Source organism: Macrosteles quadrilineatus, unplaced genomic scaffold, assembly GCF_028750875.1.
Source record: "Macrosteles quadrilineatus isolate MER2022 unplaced genomic scaffold, UCM_ALF_1.0 Scaffold_7__1_contigs__length_78375512, whole genome shotgun sequence".
NCBI lineage: Eukaryota > Metazoa > Arthropoda > Insecta > Hemiptera > Cicadellidae > Macrosteles > Macrosteles quadrilineatus.
In genome coordinates, this window is record NW_026542600.1 from 59,774,256 (window position 1) to 59,794,069 (window position 19,814).

Consider the following 19,814-nt stretch of genomic DNA (forward strand, 5'->3'; position numbering starts at 1 on the left):
ATATTTGTCATGGAAACAAGTAATTTTGGCATAATTATTACACTAAAAATTAAAAAAATTATGTTTGTAGCTATATTTGTCCAGGTTTATTTATATCAATTACCGAAACCAAGAATACTAATTACTATTGTATATTAATACTATTGTTCATGGTCTCTCCATAATCCAATTCTTGTTCATCAGACTCAATATCTGCTATCGATGTGAGAGTGCAGTGTATATATTCTTCATCATCCTCATTTATCAGAATTGGCATTCTATTTAAACGGTCCCCTTAGCAGTTCTGGCATAACGTCCAACGAGGAACATTTAATGGACATTTCATTGCATGTGCATCTTTCATTGCTACAATATTTAGTATATTTGCAAAAAACAAGCCCAATATTTCTCGTGGGTTAGGTGGTTCATTGGTTAAAACTGGGAATAGATTACCTTTTTTGCGCTCCCAATCCCACATTTCTGAGGGTAGTTGGTTTTCCAAACAGAGTTGTCCTTGATTAAATGATACAAATGATGAAATGTCAAATATTTCTAAACTGACAGCGATGTTTGAAAATCGCCCACTCTTCCCTGAAACTCAAGACATCATGTCAATATCATCTAGGGTTAGGGTTGTAGGAGATGAATCCCATCACTGTTATGATGCTGTATTACGTAGTCTGCGAATTATTAATCAAATTGTAATCATTTGCAGACAACAAGCTGTCACGGGAAAATATGGCTCTCCCTTTGTCCTCTGTGAGTTCAACCATCGATATCAATGATTAAAACGTTGCAGCAAAAACCTTTAAATCTGTTTCAAAGGATTTGTATAAGTTAAAAAAGTTATCAAGATTTAAAGAATTGTTAACGATTTAAACTTGCTCCATTTTCCTTTATTTAATGAGAGTGGTATGAGTAAAGACCAAAAATGCCTGCACTGTTCAAGTTTTTTTTGAACCAACCAACAACAGTTTTAACGACTTTTAGTTTGGTTATCGATGGGATATTTCTCACGCATAAGGTTATATGGCAAAGGGGATCTTCAGTGTCTGCGATATGTGATGGATACGTGAGGTACGTGGATACCTATTACCTTGTAAGAGGTAATGCATTGTTTTTTTTTACGGATATAGCAATTCAGAAAACGGCACGAAGATGGCAGACCAAGAAAGACGCTACAGATTGAAAAAGTCAGTAGCAGTGGCGGTCCCAGGATTAATTGTCGGAAAAAATGTGGAATTTAAAGCACAGTAACGTATTTTTATATGCATTTGAGCTCTAAAATATCTTTAAGCTAATAGTATTTTTGTTAGCTAATAAAATATTTCGGAGAAGATATATACCTTCCGCCCCCCCCCACACCCCTCAACTAAGGGACGGCCACTGGTCAGTAGATATTCATTTGAACAGAGGCACCGATATTATAGTAACCAGAAACAGTTAATCCCTTAACCAAGTATTTTGCAAATGTACTAAAGATTATAACAGTGCCAGATGTGCAATTTGTGCATGCAAGAAAATGTCCAATAATTGTTCTCCGTTATGCCAGAACTGCTAAGGGAACTTTTTACATGAAATGCCCATTCTGATGAATGAGGAAGATGAAGAATATACAGGCCTACACCGAATTCTCACTTCGATAGACAATATTGAGTCTAATCAACAAGAATTGAATGATGGAGATGTCCTAGATGGTGGTTTTCAGTTCCAGATGGCACCAGTTTTTGGGACAGAAGTCGCACCCTCTCGTCCCAAGTGAGCCAGACCATGAACAATAATATTAAGTCTTGATTTCGGTAATTGTTATAAATAAACCTGGACAAAATATAGCTACAAACATAATCTTTTTAATTTTTAGTGTAATAATTATGCCAAAATTACTTGTTTCCATGACAAATATACATAACTTATTTAAATTTATATAAAACTATTTTTAACACAATATATACGATTGATATATTATATTATATTATAGATATAGATAGGTTAGTGTTCGAAAACCTGTTTTCTATCCTGATTGATGTGAAACAACAACAGGGTATTGGATTATATAAACTTATTTGACAAAAAGTGCGTGAAAAATCAATTTATTTAAGAATTTTTATACTATTTTGAGAATATCTTTTAAACCAATGCATATACGGAAGAAATGAATATAACCATTCTTGTAGAGAATTTCATCATCTTTCTTTTTAATTTACATTTTTTCCGTACGATGCACGGTTTTCAGTGTAGAAGTAAAAAACAAAAAAATTGGGTCTTTCCCCCCTCCTCCCCCCGCTGAAGCAGCAGGGCCAGGGGCGGGGACTTTTGGTATTTTTATCTTCTAACTACCCCGAACACATTCCCGCAGAAAAAAATTTCCCCCTCTCCATGTCCTCTACACCCCCCTTTTGAGCATTCATTGTCTGGACTATAAGTATTAATAAAATTATTGATTGGTTAAAAAGTTAAGCTGACATAAACAAAACAGAATACAGTAATACAAACAAATGAGTACAGCTGAGGTATTTTTAACATTAGGTAAATGGAAAGTTCCCTTTAGAAAGGAATTACGACCTTAAAGAGCAATAATGGATAGTTTTGCGCAAGGTTTCTCGTCATGACAAACATTTTAAGTATATGGTTTATGCGGGTGTGACTTGGTACTTGGAGTGATTGGTACTTTGGGCTTTATATATAGATAAGTCAGTTAATAAGTAGATCATGATTTTATTTTTCGATACAAAATTTCTTAGTTGCTATCCCACCAGTAATTGACACCTATAGAAACATCAGATGTGGTTGTGCTCAAATGATTGTAGCAAATGTGACTCTTTGTTACGATGTAGGATTATATTTATTGGCAGTGATGCTACACACTTTTGATGTGAAAATATCGTGAATTGCTGTGCTAAATCTTTTTATTCGTCACGTGTTGCAAGAGTTTATTCATCTGTGACTTTTTAGAATTTCAAATACAACTATATAAGTGATTTTTTCTATTTAATATATTAAACTAGACTCTCTCTTATCCGGAATCTTAGGGACCGAGGCCAGTCCGAATAACGGGTTTTCCGGTTAACCGAGGTCCCCTACAAATTGCAGAGGGGCGTCACAAACCAAGGTTCAAAGCAGCAAAAATTTAGAGTACGCAATGTATAAACACTACTAACTAACCATACATGTGCGTGCACGCCACGGGAATCACCCGAAAACTAAATCAAATATTTTGCTTCAATTTGGGGAGAGTTTTGTATTTAAGACACGTAAACACTGGTCTCAAATCTTTCCCATGAGAAAAGTCGCTTAAGTACAGCCCACTTCTGCCGATCCAGTCCAGTTGTGCTGATAAAAATTGCCCCGTTAAATTACATATTTGCCTAATGTAGTCCGGTTGAACGACTGTCCGGAAAAAATCATTCGGTTAAAAGGTGTCCAGATAAGAGGCAGTTTACTTTACTTAATGTAGTGTAAATATTGCAAAATGTAGAAATTGTAGCATTAAGCATGAAGCAGCTCCCTCTGTGAAATTTCTTTACGATGTTACCGAAAGTATATATTTTAAATTCTGCCATTTTGCTGCTAATTTCAATGCTACGAGGGGCTCATACCAACTGTTGATTTCAGACGCAGATTCAATAGACAAGCTGACTGCAGGGCAAGTTGTACAAGCGTTGTTCTATGACGCGACATTCAGTAAGCCTGTCAGTCAGTCAGTTTCCAGAATGTCAACTGCACCTCGTCTGATGGGCAAAGCCGAATCAGGAGACTCCGTCGTTGACTCCCTTCTGAAGTCTTCTCACCAGTTCCGGATATATGAGGTGCCAGATGTCAAGCAACATGTACCAATTGTCTTCTTCAGCAGTGGCACCACAGGGACACCTAAAGGCATAGAAGTGTCGGACTTCCACGTCCAACTTTCAGGAATTCTGTAAGTTTAAGAAGAAACTGTCATATATCTTTAAATTTTGGCATTGGAATTCATCGTAAATGTACCATGCATGCGTCGAGGCACTCACTCCATCTTAGAGAGTATACAATGGGTATTGGCCGAATATTTCTTAGAGACATGCCATAAGTAAAGTTTCACTTCCTCATAGTTAATACACCATGGTTAGAGGTCCATTTTCGTTTAGACATTTAACATAAATAGAGTCCTACTTCCTTCCAGAAAATATATACCTTAAATAGAGTCTCATTCCCACTTAGAAGATATTAGTTGCAGTTTCCCTCGATATTCTCTACACGACTACACTAAATTACACGTTAAGAATAATATAGTTAAGAATATTGTACTTGAATTTTGATAACAAGTCTGCCTAAACTAAATTGGACCAGTCTTTATAGATTATCTCAACTTTATAACGCTTTATAACTTTTATACAACTTGCCGCTATAAATAACACATCAAATGAAAAAGCAATTCAAAGAGTTTGTGCATTACATCGACACATCATTTAACATATTCGATTCAGTAGAACTGTACATTTAATTGTACAAGTTAAAATGGATTCTTTAACTTTTTCACCACTATAAATTCGGAGGCTGCTTAACGCTTTTGCAAATAGCTTTATGGTGAGGAATCGACCAAAGAGGAAGGTAATATTCCGCAAGAGAATAAAATTTCCTCATTTTACTACTAAGTATTCAAATACAGAATTAAGTGTTAGAGCGGTAAGTTTAATAGTATATAAGTTATAACGTGTTAAAACACCGATATTCATTTATAAACCTGGTATATTAAGCTGCTGTAATTTATTTCTGTGTACTGCTTACTATTTAATCGTTGTTTACCAGGCCAAACCGTAATGTGACAGTTAAATATTCATCATAGGTAAAATAAATATGCAGTATAATCTAAAATAACGATCCACCTGATTTTTGGCAAGAAATTATTATGATAAATTGTTGCTACACCAAATCCTATAACTGTTCCAATTATTCACAGCATTTAACCTGTAGATGGATTGAACCTTGGGAGCCTAGCTGCACTTAAGACAAATTCACTGACTATAAGCTTGAAATACGTGTTTGCACTGTAATTTCCATCATTTTAGCACGAACACGAATTTATGGTCCTCAAATTTAAAATTTACGAAAAGTAATCCGTTATTGATTTGATGAAAACGGTGATTTAACATAAATATCTTAAGGATTCTGTTATCAGCTCAAAATTGACTGCTCCAAAAGCCGGTGATAACAATGTTTTGGGGACAAGATTTGACATAAGTGATGGATATGACATCGTCAAGCACCAATTCTTGGATAAAGTAACTTTATCCTACATAGTTAATTAGATTTTTTTTACCAATGTATCATACATTACCCACTTCAATAAATAAATATAATCGTGGTTTAGAGCCCCTATGTAAGCTGGACATCTTGATAAAGTTACTTTAACCTAACCACAACTATTGAACACTCTTGAATCAACGCTTTACTTTTTGTTAAAATTCTTCATATTTGTAGACAGAACAGCTGTGAGCTGTGGTATCTTGTAGAAATGTATGTCTGTTGTTAGACAAGTCTACAGAAGTTTCTATGTGTTCGGGGGGGTCCTGTGCTGGGATTGATCCATTGATTATGGTTTGTGATAAAATAAAATCATTTTAGGCCAATCATACTAATAAGTTTTTTTCAGTTTCGAATCTAGAAGAGAATCTTTACTTATTGCCTCGCCTCTGTATTGGTACAGCGCGTTAGGTACCTTGATGAGTGCCATTCACCAGAATCACTCCATGATCATCACCAACTCCAACGACGCAAGATACAGATTGAAACTTATGGAAAAATACAAGGTAATTCTTTCATGTAGTCACTGTTCTATGTTAAGGCAGAGAAATTAAATCAAAGTACAGTCGATCCTCTACAAGAAGAATTTCAAGGAGTAGGAGAAAACTTCGTATTATCTCGGTATTCTTAACAAAGAGGTTTGTTTTATATAGGTGTAATACTGCTATTATTCGTCTTATAGAGGTTTCTTCTCGCTCTGAGATAACCTCTATACATTGACTGAGGAAGGAAGAGGGGTGGGTGGGGGTTTCATGTTGAGACAAACTTCTCTTTGTTTTGAAAACTACGTACTGTACTATGGGGGTTAAGATCATGAGGAATTCGTCTTATAGAGGTCGCATTCGGCTTGTAGAGCTTTTGTGCTAAGAATATTCGTTGTATAGATATCCCGTTTTGGGATGTAAACCTCTTTCTTTATAGTAATTAGAGAACGTTTAATCCGTTTCTATAAATATTCACAAACGATCTATATAAAGGTCTATATATAGATTTAAAAATGTGTTTACAAATTATTTACATCGCTTTGCGTTAAAAAAACAATTAGGGACAAGATATATTATTCAACAACAAGCTATTTGAGCAACGTAAGTGCATACTCAATGAAGTCATTTAATTTTATCTTTCCCCTTTTTTGATAGCCCTTACTTCATTGAGAATAATCATGTGGATAGTGTAGTAATATCAGTTGACTGTACGCAATATTTCGGCTTTTTATGTTTAAAAGAAGTGAAAATAATAAAGTTAGATGTTTAATAATACTCTCTGAAGTTGCCATGTTATTTTGAGTGAACCACCAATACTCAAGTATGACGGCGAAATAAATTAACTAGATGAAAGATGATTATCTTTTATTTCAAAAGTGTCTTTATTAAGTAGCTTATCACTTTTATTGTAACAAAAAATGAACGTACCTAGAAAATTTGCTTAAAGTTTACGTAATTCATTCAAATATCAAACGTTTACTATTTCACTTATTACCTCATATTCATTTAAATAAGTGTATTTAGATAAAAACCACAAATAATGGCCATTTGAAAGAGGATCGGTTTGTAAATAATCAGTATTATAAGATCATCCTCAAACATATATTTAAACTAACATTGAAGTATTTTTAGGTGGAATCTTTTTTCAGCAACATGGCAAACATGATCCAATACATAAATGAACCAATGTTTGAGGACTTTGATCTATCTTCAGTGAAAACTGTCTTAGTAGGTAAGTTATTTTTAATAAAATATAATTTAGAAATGATATCTAAGCTTCAGTAAATACAATAATAAAATATTCAATTTACATTTATATAGTTATTCGTGCCAATCCAATTATAAGTTTTTTTTTACTTTTATTTATTTGACTACTAGCAGAGTATCCGTTTTACGTACAGGGTTGAAGTTTTTTTACATAGAGAGTTGCGGCATTATCGCATAGCTAAATTGCATTGCTGGTTGGTGGGATTTGAACCAAGCACCTTGGAGACCGAAATCCCGAGCTCTAGAAATACACTACACCACTAGACCAATCTGCTCAGCCAAGTTAGTGGAGATGCTCAGCCAAGTTGGAGATGCCAGAACCCACTGCCTATCCTGGTCTCAACCTATACTGGCTAGTGTATTAGATTGTGTACGCTATGATACAATATTAAATTTGCTTACAACCAAAGTCTAGGCCCGCTTTGCCAGAGGCGTCTGGTGCGTATATCGCTCAGCGTCTATGCTCGGGGTTATTTTGCCAGAAGCGTCCGTTCCTTGCGATTATTGAATCAGTGAGAGGTTAACTTTGATGGCAAAAGAAGTGATGTTTATGAAATGAGCTGTAAAAAGCAAATAGTGAAGTATTTGTTAGCTGAGTTAGGTTTTTTAACAGTAAAAAAAATAAAATCAAGTCGTAATTCCAGAAATGTTATAAAATTGTAGTAGGAGTTTTTTTTAATTTTAATTTTCGGAAAACACGCAAACAGATTTTATGGAAAATGTTATTCCTGACCATTGGTGTGGTTAAAGTTTTAAAATGGGACATTTGGAAATTTTATTGATAATTGTAGTTCCGCCCTTTTCAAATTTAAAGTCCCTAGGAGGTTTCTAAACGGTTCAGATGAGCATTCCAAAGTCGGCAACTTTCAATCCCCCCATAAGAATATCATGGGGGAGAGTTATATATTTGGGTGGATTAATATTTAAAAATGTCACTTTACGGAATTTTTAGCTATGTTAGTTTGTTAATTGATTAAATAAAACATAACTTAAAAAAATAATAAATAAGTCAACCTCTAAACAAGCGTTTCTTCTATTAATAATCGCTAGTGACTGCGTCTCCATCTGCTGCAGGAGCAGTGGTCAGCGATAGACGCTAGCGGCTCAGTTACAGACGCTGGCGGCTGTAGCGATAGACGCATAATCGCCGAGCGATAGACGCACCAGACGCTTCTGGCAAAACGGGCCTTAGACTAAACCATTCCACAAAGTCCTCACCGATGTATAACTACAGTTAAATAATCAGTGTCGTTGTCCAGGAGGAGAGATTATTCTGCCTAGCGTCGCTCGCCCTTTCTTCTCCAAGGTGTTGAAGGGTCGAGCCAAGATGGTGACCTTGTTTGGCAGCACGGAGGCGGGGGTCATCAGCGAAATGGTTATCAAAGACATGGAAATGCAGAAGTTTGCCTTGGGTGCCTGTGGTAGGCTGGTCAGCGGTGTGGAAATGAAGGTACGTAGAGTTCTTCAGGCGGGTTACACACTGGTGCGACCATCGATGTATAAAACCTTTGACTATGGTATATAGCCTAGTCAATGGTGATACCATTGGGTGAGGTGAATAAAAGGTAGTAATTGGTAGTACGTACTTCTTTTTGGAGTATTTACTCGGTTTTCGGTGAATAAACATGCTAGTTGATACTAGCCCCTAGTACAAACTACGTCTTGCAGGTGAATAAAATGCTAGTTCGTACTACCCCTAGTACGTACTTCGTCATTTAGGGAACGTAGTATCTACTAGGCTTTTTCGGCGAATAGCCGCATAGTAGTTACTTCATTTTTATGTAGTACGCTCATGGGCATGCTTCAGTTTGGTAGTTTACGAAGATGGCGATGTTTATACAAGTCCATACCAGGAAAACGCACCTTGAAATAAAAAATATTGTTAACTGTAAGAAATTACTGTGATTTGAGAATGATATTGTTGATTTGTTTACCAACACGTTTTTTTTCCTTATCATTTTTTCCTATCAGATCTCAATTCCTTCTCTAAGCTTAGTCGGTTTATTTTCCATAACATTCCTCTCTGTTTTATTCTTCATCGAGTTTTCATGTTATCTGTTAAAATCCTTACCAAGAGTTTTGTTGTATCGTCTAAAATTTTCAACCTGACACTGTTTTCCCCTTTACCACGCCCGGAATTTTAGATTTCTCAAAGTAATATAAATGTTTTTTTTCGCAGCTCACTAATCACTATTAAAGCCCCATCCCCCCCCTTGCAGTACCTGGTCAACGCCATCAAAATGGTCGTCAAGCGCAGTTAACCAAATACTAGGTCTATTTGATCAACACGACTGAGAAAACTGCAGGTGCTAGTACCTGACTACGTGGTTAGAAATGGCAAACAGATTATCGCCACGCACCAGTTGTGTCTTGATTATGAGTACTTACTAGGGGGTAGTACGTACTAAGAGGGTAGTACATACTACATAATTTAGGGAACCCCTAGTACTTACTACCTAGTTCTAGCTAATTCTTATTCACATCGATTTGAGCAAGTGCTAGAACTACGTAGTACGAACTACGTAGTATGTACTAGTTTTTATTCACTTCACCCATTGAGTATACTTGGCAGTAAAGAGACGAACTGCGGCACACTTGCTAAAGCGCATAAATATGAATCCGACACTCGCGAGGCACAACAAAATGCACGTCGCACCGTGCGAGAAGCACCAGTGTGTAAACAGTAGTGGAGCTGAGTGGATATAATGCTAGTGATGCGAAGGTTTCTTGTTCGATCCTGGGAAAGATCAAAAGATTCTAACTGGACCCAGCTGTTCTCGATCAGGCTTTTAATAAATGATCCTGGCTAAAGATCTAACTGATCAGTCAGTAAAAACGTTGTTGACCCTATAATACAACCTTCGTTCACTCATTTGGCTTGAAAATATGCACCCTTCGTAAAAATTTAACAAAATCTAAAGGTTCGGTGGAACTCAAGCTGCGATCAAAAATAACCGAGAGAATCTTGGTCACCAAAAGGGACCCAAAACTAAGGCTTAAGTTGCAACCAGTAGCCATGAGAGAGAAATCAAAGTACCTCTTGACGCACTTTTTTAACTATAAAAAATTAACTCTTCGACCTACAGGTAGGTTAGGTCACAACTCTAGCAACAGTTTGGGCCTCCAGCAAAAATCTTTTTCGTGTAATAATAAAGAAATGGTTTAGAAGCAAAGAAAGCTTTAAAAATATGTCAAACCATTTTTTGCTGTTTTCTGGTCAAAATAATAAATAAATCACATGTCTATTTGAAGTGGGACAAGGTTAATAAAGTCCGCTTCTGAGCTGTAAGTATCCTGTACCGTTAAAACTTGCATGCAATGGTATTACATTGTACACATTTACAATAAGTCTGATTTAGTTCGCGGTCCACCCGTTACTCTTGACTCTGTTCCATATACAGGGTGTTCATTTGAAAACTTTCCATATCTGTTGTGTGCAAAGGTAAGGCTTTTAACACTTGTTTGTTCTCATTTACCCCTAATTTGGACATGCCAAATCCAATAAAATTATTTTCAATTTTGAAAAATGCCCCAAAAGGGCCCAATTTGGGGGGTAGGGGTGCTTTTTGAGAAATTTTCAAATGTAAACATGGGTTGTGTGATACATCAATTTAAAGGTCTAATCACCCCGATCATTTTGGTGCAAAAAAAGTTTAATTATCTTTAACTGTATTTACAGGGTGGGTCAAAACGTTTTAAAAAAGGACTTTGAAGTTAAGTACCGTATTACCCTAACTACTGAACGGAACAGCGCCAAATTTCTTTCCAAGCTTATTCTTGAGCTACCCTTTAAGATAACTTGTAGTAAGGGCATTTTCCAAGTTATTTTCTAATTTTTAAAAAATCCCAAATTTTAAGAATAAAAGAAAGCTGAAAACTCAAAATTCTTAAATAGCAAGGTATAACAAATTTCATACCACGTGAAAGGTCCTTTTTTAACAAACATTTTACGTATTTAAGTTTTCTTTCTATCTCTTACCGTTTAAAAATTGCAGTAGAAAAACATAATTTTCTATGGTAAAATTGTAACTAGTTTTCTAATAAAACAGCCAAAATTCGTTAATAGACACATTAAATGGTGCAATAACTGAAGGAAACAATTCATAATTATTTTTAGGCAGATAGGCAAACAAGTCATTACGTTTTACTTTGTGAAAAACAAGTTTTATAGCTGATGAGAAAAACCCAAGCATGGGCCGCTTTCTGTAGTACCATTGACTAGTCAATGGTAGTATTAATTTCAAAAGTACCATTTCCTGTCGTACCTAATCAAATATGGTGTAAACTTAAAAAAATAGACTTTATTTTACTTATTGGTCATAACAAAAGTGTTCCAGGATAACTGCAAAGTGTTTAACAATAGATATCCAGGTAAGACCTTGAGTCAAATGGCTGTAAATGATTTAGTTAGGAAGTTTTCTGAAACTGGCTCAGTTACCAATGAGAAAAGAACAGGATGAGGGGTCCAAGATGAATTCTGACACACGTAAAAGTAGTCGATCAATTTGTTATGAATCCTACTACATCGTTGAACAATGTGAAATGTGTTTTATTAGAAAACTAGTTACAATTTTACCATAGAAAATTATGTTTTTCTACTGCAATTTTTAAACGGTAAGAGATAGAAAGAAAACTTAAATACGTAAAATGTTTGTTAAAAAAGGACCTTTCACGTGGTATGAAATTTGTTATACCTTGCTATTTAAGAATTTTGAGTTTTCAGCTTTCTTTTATTCTTAAAATTTGGGATTTTTTAAAAATTAGAAAATAACTTGGAAAATGCCCTTACTACAAGTTATCTTAAAGGGTAGCTCAAGAATAAGCTTGGAAAGAAATTTGGCGCTGTTCCGTTCAGTAGTTAGGGTAATACGGTACTTAACTTCTAAGTCGTTTTTCAAAACGTTTTGACCCACCCTGTAAATACGGTTAAAGATAATTAAACTTTTTTTGCACCAAAATGATTGGGATGATTAGACCTTTAAATTGATGTATCACACAACCCATGTTTACATTTGAAAATTTCTCAAAAAGCACCCCTACCCCCCGAATTGGGCCCTTTAGGGGCATTTTTCAAAATTGAAAATAATTTTATTGGATTTGGCATGTCCAAATTAGGGGGAAATGAGAACAAACAAATGTTAAAAGCCTTACCTTTGCACACAACAGATATGGAAAGTTTTCAAATGAACACCCTGTATATACTTCCTGTACGTAAGTAGTTTCCTGTGATAACCAAATCCAACCTTTGCCTGTCCCACCTGATCAATTTAGCCTAATACAAGTATTTTATTTTTATTTTTACTATTGTGTGTATAAATGGTTTGATGCTTAAAGTATTTCCAAAATATGAACAGTTTAGACTCTGAGCATTTCCCCAGAGGCTAATGTGTAGCAGCTTTGATCATACACCATGGACTACTTATAGTGAAACATTAGAACTTCGTTTACAACTTCTTATGTCCTTTCGGTTGACCAAAACTCCAACATGAATGCCAAAACGTGGCTTACTCACTAGTTTTCCAATTGTATTTATAATAAACCTTATACCTACATTGAATTTCTACAAACATTGTTCACAGCGTAGCATAAACCCCCTAATGTTAAGTCAGTACACTTATATTTTTACTACACTCTCAATTCCTCAGCTTCTCTCGAATGTTAAATGTGTGTACATCGACGGAACAGATGCAATAGCAATAAAATACAAATTTAGTGGTTACAATTATTGTTATAATTTGAGAGTACTTATTCATAGTTCCAGATATTTTCGCAAGAGTTAAGTATAATTTTCAGCTGTAATTCACCGGTTTGACGTTTCCAGATACTCGACGAGAGCGGGGCTCCAGTTCCTCCAGGGGTGATGGGAAGGATCTGGATAAAGTCCCCGTGCACCAAGGGCTACTGGAGAAGAGATGATCTCAATTGCAACTTCCTCGATGACCAAGGGTTTTACGACACGGGGGACGCGGGTATATTTGACAGTGAGGGCAACTTATACCTACGAGGAAGAATTTGTGACCTCATTAACTTCAGAGGAGAGAAGGTAAAGTTAGTATAAATTATCATAAATTCCACTCTTTGGGCAATTTAAATTGCGAAGTCTTTGAAATTTGATCACGCCAGATTCAAAAGTTGATTCCCGACTAATAAGGCTGCTGTTGAGTGAAAACAGGGTTTCCCACCTTATTCCTGGTGTACACTTACTTCTAAAGGCAAAATAGTTTTAGTACTACTTGTTAACTTGAAGGTAAAAAATAGACAGGTTCCAATATGAGGAGAAATATGTATTCCAGATCCTCGGCAGGGATTGCAATTAGTTTAGGGTTTTCATGGGACGCAATTTGTTCCAACTGTCAGCAATTTCACCTCGAGAACAAGTAAAGTTGATGATGTCTTCGCCATCTTTGGAGACGTCCACGATTTTGCCGCTATTGCGGGAACAGATTGTTGTGTCTTCCCAGTAGACCATATTATCCATACTGTAAATAAACATATAAAACGCATTGTACAGTAAGGGGAATGCAAAATGTATAGTTCAAAACATCGACGAGAAAACCAAGACTGAAGATTATAGAAGCCAGGTACGCGTCCCACAGGCTGGGAAAAACTGAATTTTATGTGCAATGTCCCTCGAGATCAATTCAACTCCCAGTTACTGAGGCTGACACTTAGTTCTTTGTCCTATGACCTACAGATTTCAAAGTCAATTCACAGTTACTGTTGCTGTTCTATCATATTATGTTAAATGAAATGTTGCGATTACGTCGGACTCAATAACGAACACAGCAACATTGCCGTTGTGAGAAAACTTTGATCGGTAGAAGTTTCGCTCCAAGACGGACAAAAATTTAAATTACCCTTCAAATACACACATGAAACTCCAGCGAATTACTTCATCCTACGCATATGGACGAACACTATCATGGTTATGATTAAGCAACAACAAACCTGCAGACCAAGCAAAATTCAATGTGTCCGATTGGATTTTTACCACAATATTTTCTTAAACATGACATATGTACCCCCATTTAAAAACATTAGATTTAACGAGTACCTACATTTCTTCCTACGGGGAAGGTAAAAAGTATTTTTTTTCACCAAGTGTTAATAAGATAGGATTAATTTAATAGATTTGCGCAATCTAAACAACACACATCCATAAACAAGCATAATTCAATAGTTTTCTTTTTCCATAAGAATAAATAGAAATTAAAATGTTTTTTTTATTTTCTCCATAACGTTTCATAATTATATTTTTTTTGCCATTCAAGATGACTGTAATTAAAATTGGATATTTTCATGTAAAGGATAAACATTAAAAAAAAACTATTTTTACAAATTTTAAGTCATAGAATACAGTGTTATTATGACCCGATCTTGCTGATTCGCAAACTCATTTCAGTTTATCCAGCCCTCATAAAAATTGGACCAAAATTATTCGAGTTATCCTGTTCACCGACATATGTTATACACATGTATATACTAATTTTTACCAACAATGTTTTTGGCCTCTGGGGACATCACAATGAAAAAGTAAATGTACAAGTCTTAATTAGGCCTTGTTGTCTACTTCCCTATAGGGAAATTCGCTAATAATAAGGTCGATTTCCACCAGATGTCACCAGCTCCATTAGAAGACATCCTGATGGGTCACCCAGCCATCCAGGACGCGGTGGTTGTAGGAAGGACTCACCCCACTGATGGCCAGCACCCTACAGCCTTCGTGGTCATCAGGCCGCAGCATCAGGGTAAAGTGGCAGAGGAAGACATCAGGACATATGTCGATGGTAAGTGTCGTTGGGGCTAACTTTTCAAACTGTCGACGTATAGGAATTGATATTAAATATATGAAGGGTAGATTGATAACATACTCGGAGTAAAATGTTATACAGTGCAGTACACCCTCTCAACCAACCCTCGGTGGTTTTAAACGAGAGACTATGTAATAATGTAAAATTCTGTAGAAATAAACGTATTGCAGATATGAATAAAAACATCATCAGCTGGGCATATCAGGTTTTAGCGAATTTCCCTATAGGGAAGTAGCTATTACCGTACTTTGCACGGTAAGACCTAGACCCGGAGCCGGGACCGATATACTTTTTTTCATTTTTATGTCCCTTGAGGCCAAAAACACTATTAGTTAAAATTTATATATATACACATGTCCGTGAACTCGATAACTTGAGTAATTTTTCTGCAATTTTGATGGATTTGATTTGAAGGTGCAAGGCGGGATGAACTTGAATGAGTTTGCGAACCAGCATAATCGGGCAATGGGAACAGGGTTTTACGGGTGGTTTTAGTGGGTAAAAAAAAAGTTTTTCTCATTTTTGACCCTCAAAACACAAAATGTCCTAATCTTTCTCTAAACCATTATAGAGAGCTTAAAAAATAAATGATTTAGTATATCAAAGTGTTTTTGTAAGGGTATTGGTTACGGAGAAAAATTAAAAAAATGCAAATTTAAAATTACCATGTTATTCTTGTAAAGAATATTGAGCATTTTGTAGTGCTTGTTTATTGAAATATTTTTTCAAACTTGGCAAATTAATTTATTTTATAGTAAGCTACCAATATTTTACTAAAGACTACACTTTATTAGCCTCCCTGTAGCAGCAAACCCAGGTACTAGGTTAACCTAATGTTATTTAAATAGATTTAATCTAAAATCAATTAATGTAAATAGAAGTTCGCTAAGTCTGCAGGTTTGCTGCGGCAAGGGTATTTTTTCTATACTATAAGGTACTAAAAATCGTGATAATTTATTCTTGAAAATAGGAATGCTTTATAAGGAAAAATACTCATAGAGTAGAATTTCAATCACGTTAATCCTATAAAATTAATATCTGAAAAGAGAATCAACAATAATCTCTAACAGATAAAATTGAGACTTACGGGCAATTATACATCCAAGATTACGATTACTTAAAATCGTTAAAACTGGATATTGTGGAAGATACATGATTATTTAACATATCTAAATGATATTGGCAAGTCAAAACAAATGGATTATTTAAACTTTATTTATTGACGTAATCAACGTATAGAGGAGCAAAGTCGCACTGTAAGGTCAAGTAGTAGCAAGACTAAGAAGAGGTTTGCCTTTCCAATTACTACTTTACTAGAATAGTATACTCTTACGAGCTAGCGCTTTTTGCGCCAACTCTTCAAAGATTCATTAACTAATGAATAATTTGGGAACGTAGACGGTCGATCTTCAATCTATACTAGTTAAGCGGGAGGCTATGTATGAATCAATTCTCCCACAATTGTGCGAGAACCTTTCGGCAAACTACAAGCGTACTAGCACTACTAGCATAGAATCCTGGACATCATAGACAACACCTAGTCTAAAACCATTGCATTTTGAAAAAAACGTATTCTTGTGCTTACAGTTTATATACATAAATAATAAAAACAACAACTGTCCTAGTGTATTGAGAAATCGGGTTCAGCGACACCTAGCGGTGTTTAGATGAACTGTTGCGACCCTCGATGGTAGAGATATCTAGCGGTGTTTAGATGAACTGTTGCCACCCTCGATGGTAGAGATATCTAGCGGTGAATTGCGAACTGTTAACTGTTTTGTTTGAGCCTCGACGTCGACGGTAGTAAGTAGTAAGTCAATGGTAGTAGTATTAGAACCTTTGTAACGGACGTGGTTGTTGCCGTGTTCGCTCCGCAAAACATGATTATGACACTTCCGATTGTACACAACAACGTTGCAGTTCGTGTATCCAAAACAGAATCGTGTTTTGTATGATAATGGCGAAACAAAAATGTTTGTAAAAAGGGTTCAAAATGTTATTGGATTCGTTAATGCATCATGTAATTGCCGATTACTTTTATACTAAATCAGCTGGCAGGGTATGTATTGGGGTAATGTCATTGTGGGCGGGGAGCGCTCACGAGACGTTGGGGGAGGGGGCGGCTAACTTCGCTGCATAGAGGGGGCAGATAGTTAATAAATACGTACCATCCACAAATACTTATCGTTCTGCTATTATTCCGTTTCATTGTGCAAGAAATGAATATAGATCACCCCAAAACCCTTTATTATATGGCGAAATAATTTACATTCAGGAATAGAAACTTCTATAGCAAGGAAACCCCGGCTGTCACATGAAGATAATTGACAAGATTGCTACAATGCGATCGCAAGATTATTCTTACAACCATGCATTATTCTTTCATATTTCTTATAACTTTTAGCCTCCAAGACTAGGTTATTAGAGGGTGTCCCAGAATACCTGATCTCATCACTGTAACTTTCAGGCACAGCTGAAGTGAAACAGGGCAGGGCAGTTGCTATTTCAAAAAATATATTTGTGGTGAACATTTCTTTAGTTACTTTTTAAGAAACAAGATTTGGAAACACTATTAAATAAAGAATTGTGAACATTATACACATATCAGTATATGTGTATCAGTGTATGTGTTCTGTCATTAAGATCACATTACATAAATCATAATTATAATTGCTTCAAAAATCACTATAAAAATGTTATGATTATTAATAAAATTGAACTTGAGCTGATTATTTACGTTATACTCTACTACATAGAATGATAACATCAGTATTAAAGTTTAATTGTTGGTTTTAAGTACAGATGTAATACCTTATTTTTGACGTGTCACCCAAAAGATGAACTATAGGTAGTAAGATTAATGGTGTAATCTATCAAGTGAAAAAAACAATTCCGTAACCAGATTGGCAAACGATTATGTGCTTTTCAGTTTCTGTAAAAACAAAACACAGTAGCTCAGTCCTTGGGCTGAAAAGTCCGACGTAGCTGGTTCGAGATGGACCACTTACATCTTATTACTGCAGTCACCACTTTTTGTCCCATTCACAGTGATCAGTCTATGCAAGCTCGAGGTTCAAAATACCCCGGGAAACCTGCAGTTTAAGTGAATTTAAATTTGCCTGATTGGATTTTCACTCAACTATCACCTTTAAAAAACTATACAGAGTGTTTGAGTGTTTCATAGCATTATTCTTAAACTATGAAAATTTATTCCCTATTAAATAACATGATATTTAAATGTTTTTTTCGTGGAATGTAATAGTTTAATAAGAAATAAATAAGTTTTCCAAAATTGATCTAAATATGTTCATAAACAAGCAACAGTTTACCTATTCTCCATAAGAATAACTTAAGCACTTTCAGTTTATAGTTTTTATTTTATTTTATCCCTAACTGTAAAGTGCATACCAACATTTATACTTTAATATACTAAATTATTTATTTTTAGTTCTACAAAACGGCTTAGAAATGAATTGGAAAATATTATGTTTGAGGTTAAAAATGAGAAAACCGAATGATTACCCATAAAACCCCGTTCCCATAGTTCGGTCACGCTGGTATCAAATTTCATCAGAATAGGAGCATTTTTGCTCTAGTTATCGTGCTAACAGACACACATTTACTGTATTATCAGTTCTGAAATCCAAACTGATTGTTTTTGGCCTCTGTGGACCTCAAAACGAAAAAGTAAATCGGTCCCAGGTCCAGGGTTTACCATGAGACCTACGGCATTAGCTCATTCCTATATGGGAAATTTGCTAGTATGTAAGCATACAATTTTTTAGCTTGACAATTTGACTGATTTCAGTTCAAGTTGAAGACAAGATAAGACTGCGAGGTGGAGTACATTTCCGTGAGAGCCTACCTCGGGTTTCCAACGGCAAGGTGGTCAGAAAAATGGTCTGAGTCGTGATCATCCTGTAGTACAAACTTAACAGAACTACAAGAGTGATAATTGGACAAGAACGACTATAAGCACTTCATCATTGCCATTTTACATTCGTTATGCAATGCTGTGGGATCCTTGCTTTGAAGATATTTCGTAGTGTTGATTAACATCTAACTGCATCATTAGAGATTAGGATAACCTACCTTTTCGTACTTTTTTTCGTACTTGTTACACATGCTAGTATTAAAGGTACATTGTACAAACACATTGTTGTTGTTATTATTCCACCCATTCAATTTAAAGTGTTTATACACTATTCCATTTGTTTATGTTAGTAAATGTTTTTCTTTTAGACATATAAACTTGGACTCCACGTAAGAAGTCCCGCACTCCAAGACTAGCCGAAAATAATATCCTATTGAATATGATATAAACTGACTAAATTCAGGGCCGGACTTACGACTTCAGAGGGCACCCAGTATGATTATACGAGAATATACGGTACACAATATACCGCATATAACATGCACACTAATTTTAATTAGTCAATGTAAAGGTGAATTAATATGTAAACTTGTTAGAATAGTATGATGTATTTTGCATAAACTAATTTTATGTAATATTTTAAGTCTGAAAATAGCTACAATGTAAAGTGTTATGGTTTATTCTTCTTGTATCTGCATTTATAAAAATGTAATATACCTAGCAGGTACTGTACCTTACACATTTTTTTGTAATATATTAAAATGTAATATCCTTTGCAACAAATAATGAAAACTATAGATAAAATAAAAATAAAATAACACATACTTATAAAGAGTTTAATATTTATTTTTTACTGTAATACACATTCTATTTGGTGCTAGAATGAAAACACAAATAAAAAATAACCAACATTAATTAATGGAATAAGTTATATTCAAACACGTGCTGTAAGTCAGAGATAACTTTTAAAGCTTTAATTTATTTTATAACTTACTACTACAATTTTACTAGCAAACCTTTTACTACGTTTATAAGATACAAATCAAAACAATTTTAAAGTTTACTTTTTATAGATTAATCATTATAAGGTTTAGAACATAGTTATTTCCCCTATAAATGTCA

At 35.1% G+C, this 19,814-nt stretch overlaps 1 protein-coding gene across 1 annotated transcript; it reads left to right on the plus strand.

Annotated features, from left to right (window-relative positions):
- Positions 1–3,598: 3,598 nt before the first annotated feature.
- On the plus strand, positions 3,599–18,966 carry LOC128998453 (uncharacterized). Its single transcript, XM_054424584.1, has 7 exons — positions 3,599–3,895; positions 5,606–5,762; positions 6,873–6,972; positions 8,267–8,457; positions 12,829–13,050; positions 14,623–14,794; positions 18,627–18,966. Exons 1-7 carry the CDS (start codon positions 3,690–3,692, stop codon positions 18,722–18,724), a joined length of 1,146 nt encoding a protein of 381 aa, XP_054280559.1. The 5' UTR covers positions 3,599–3,689; the 3' UTR covers positions 18,725–18,966.
- Positions 18,967–19,814: the final 848 nt, after the last annotated feature.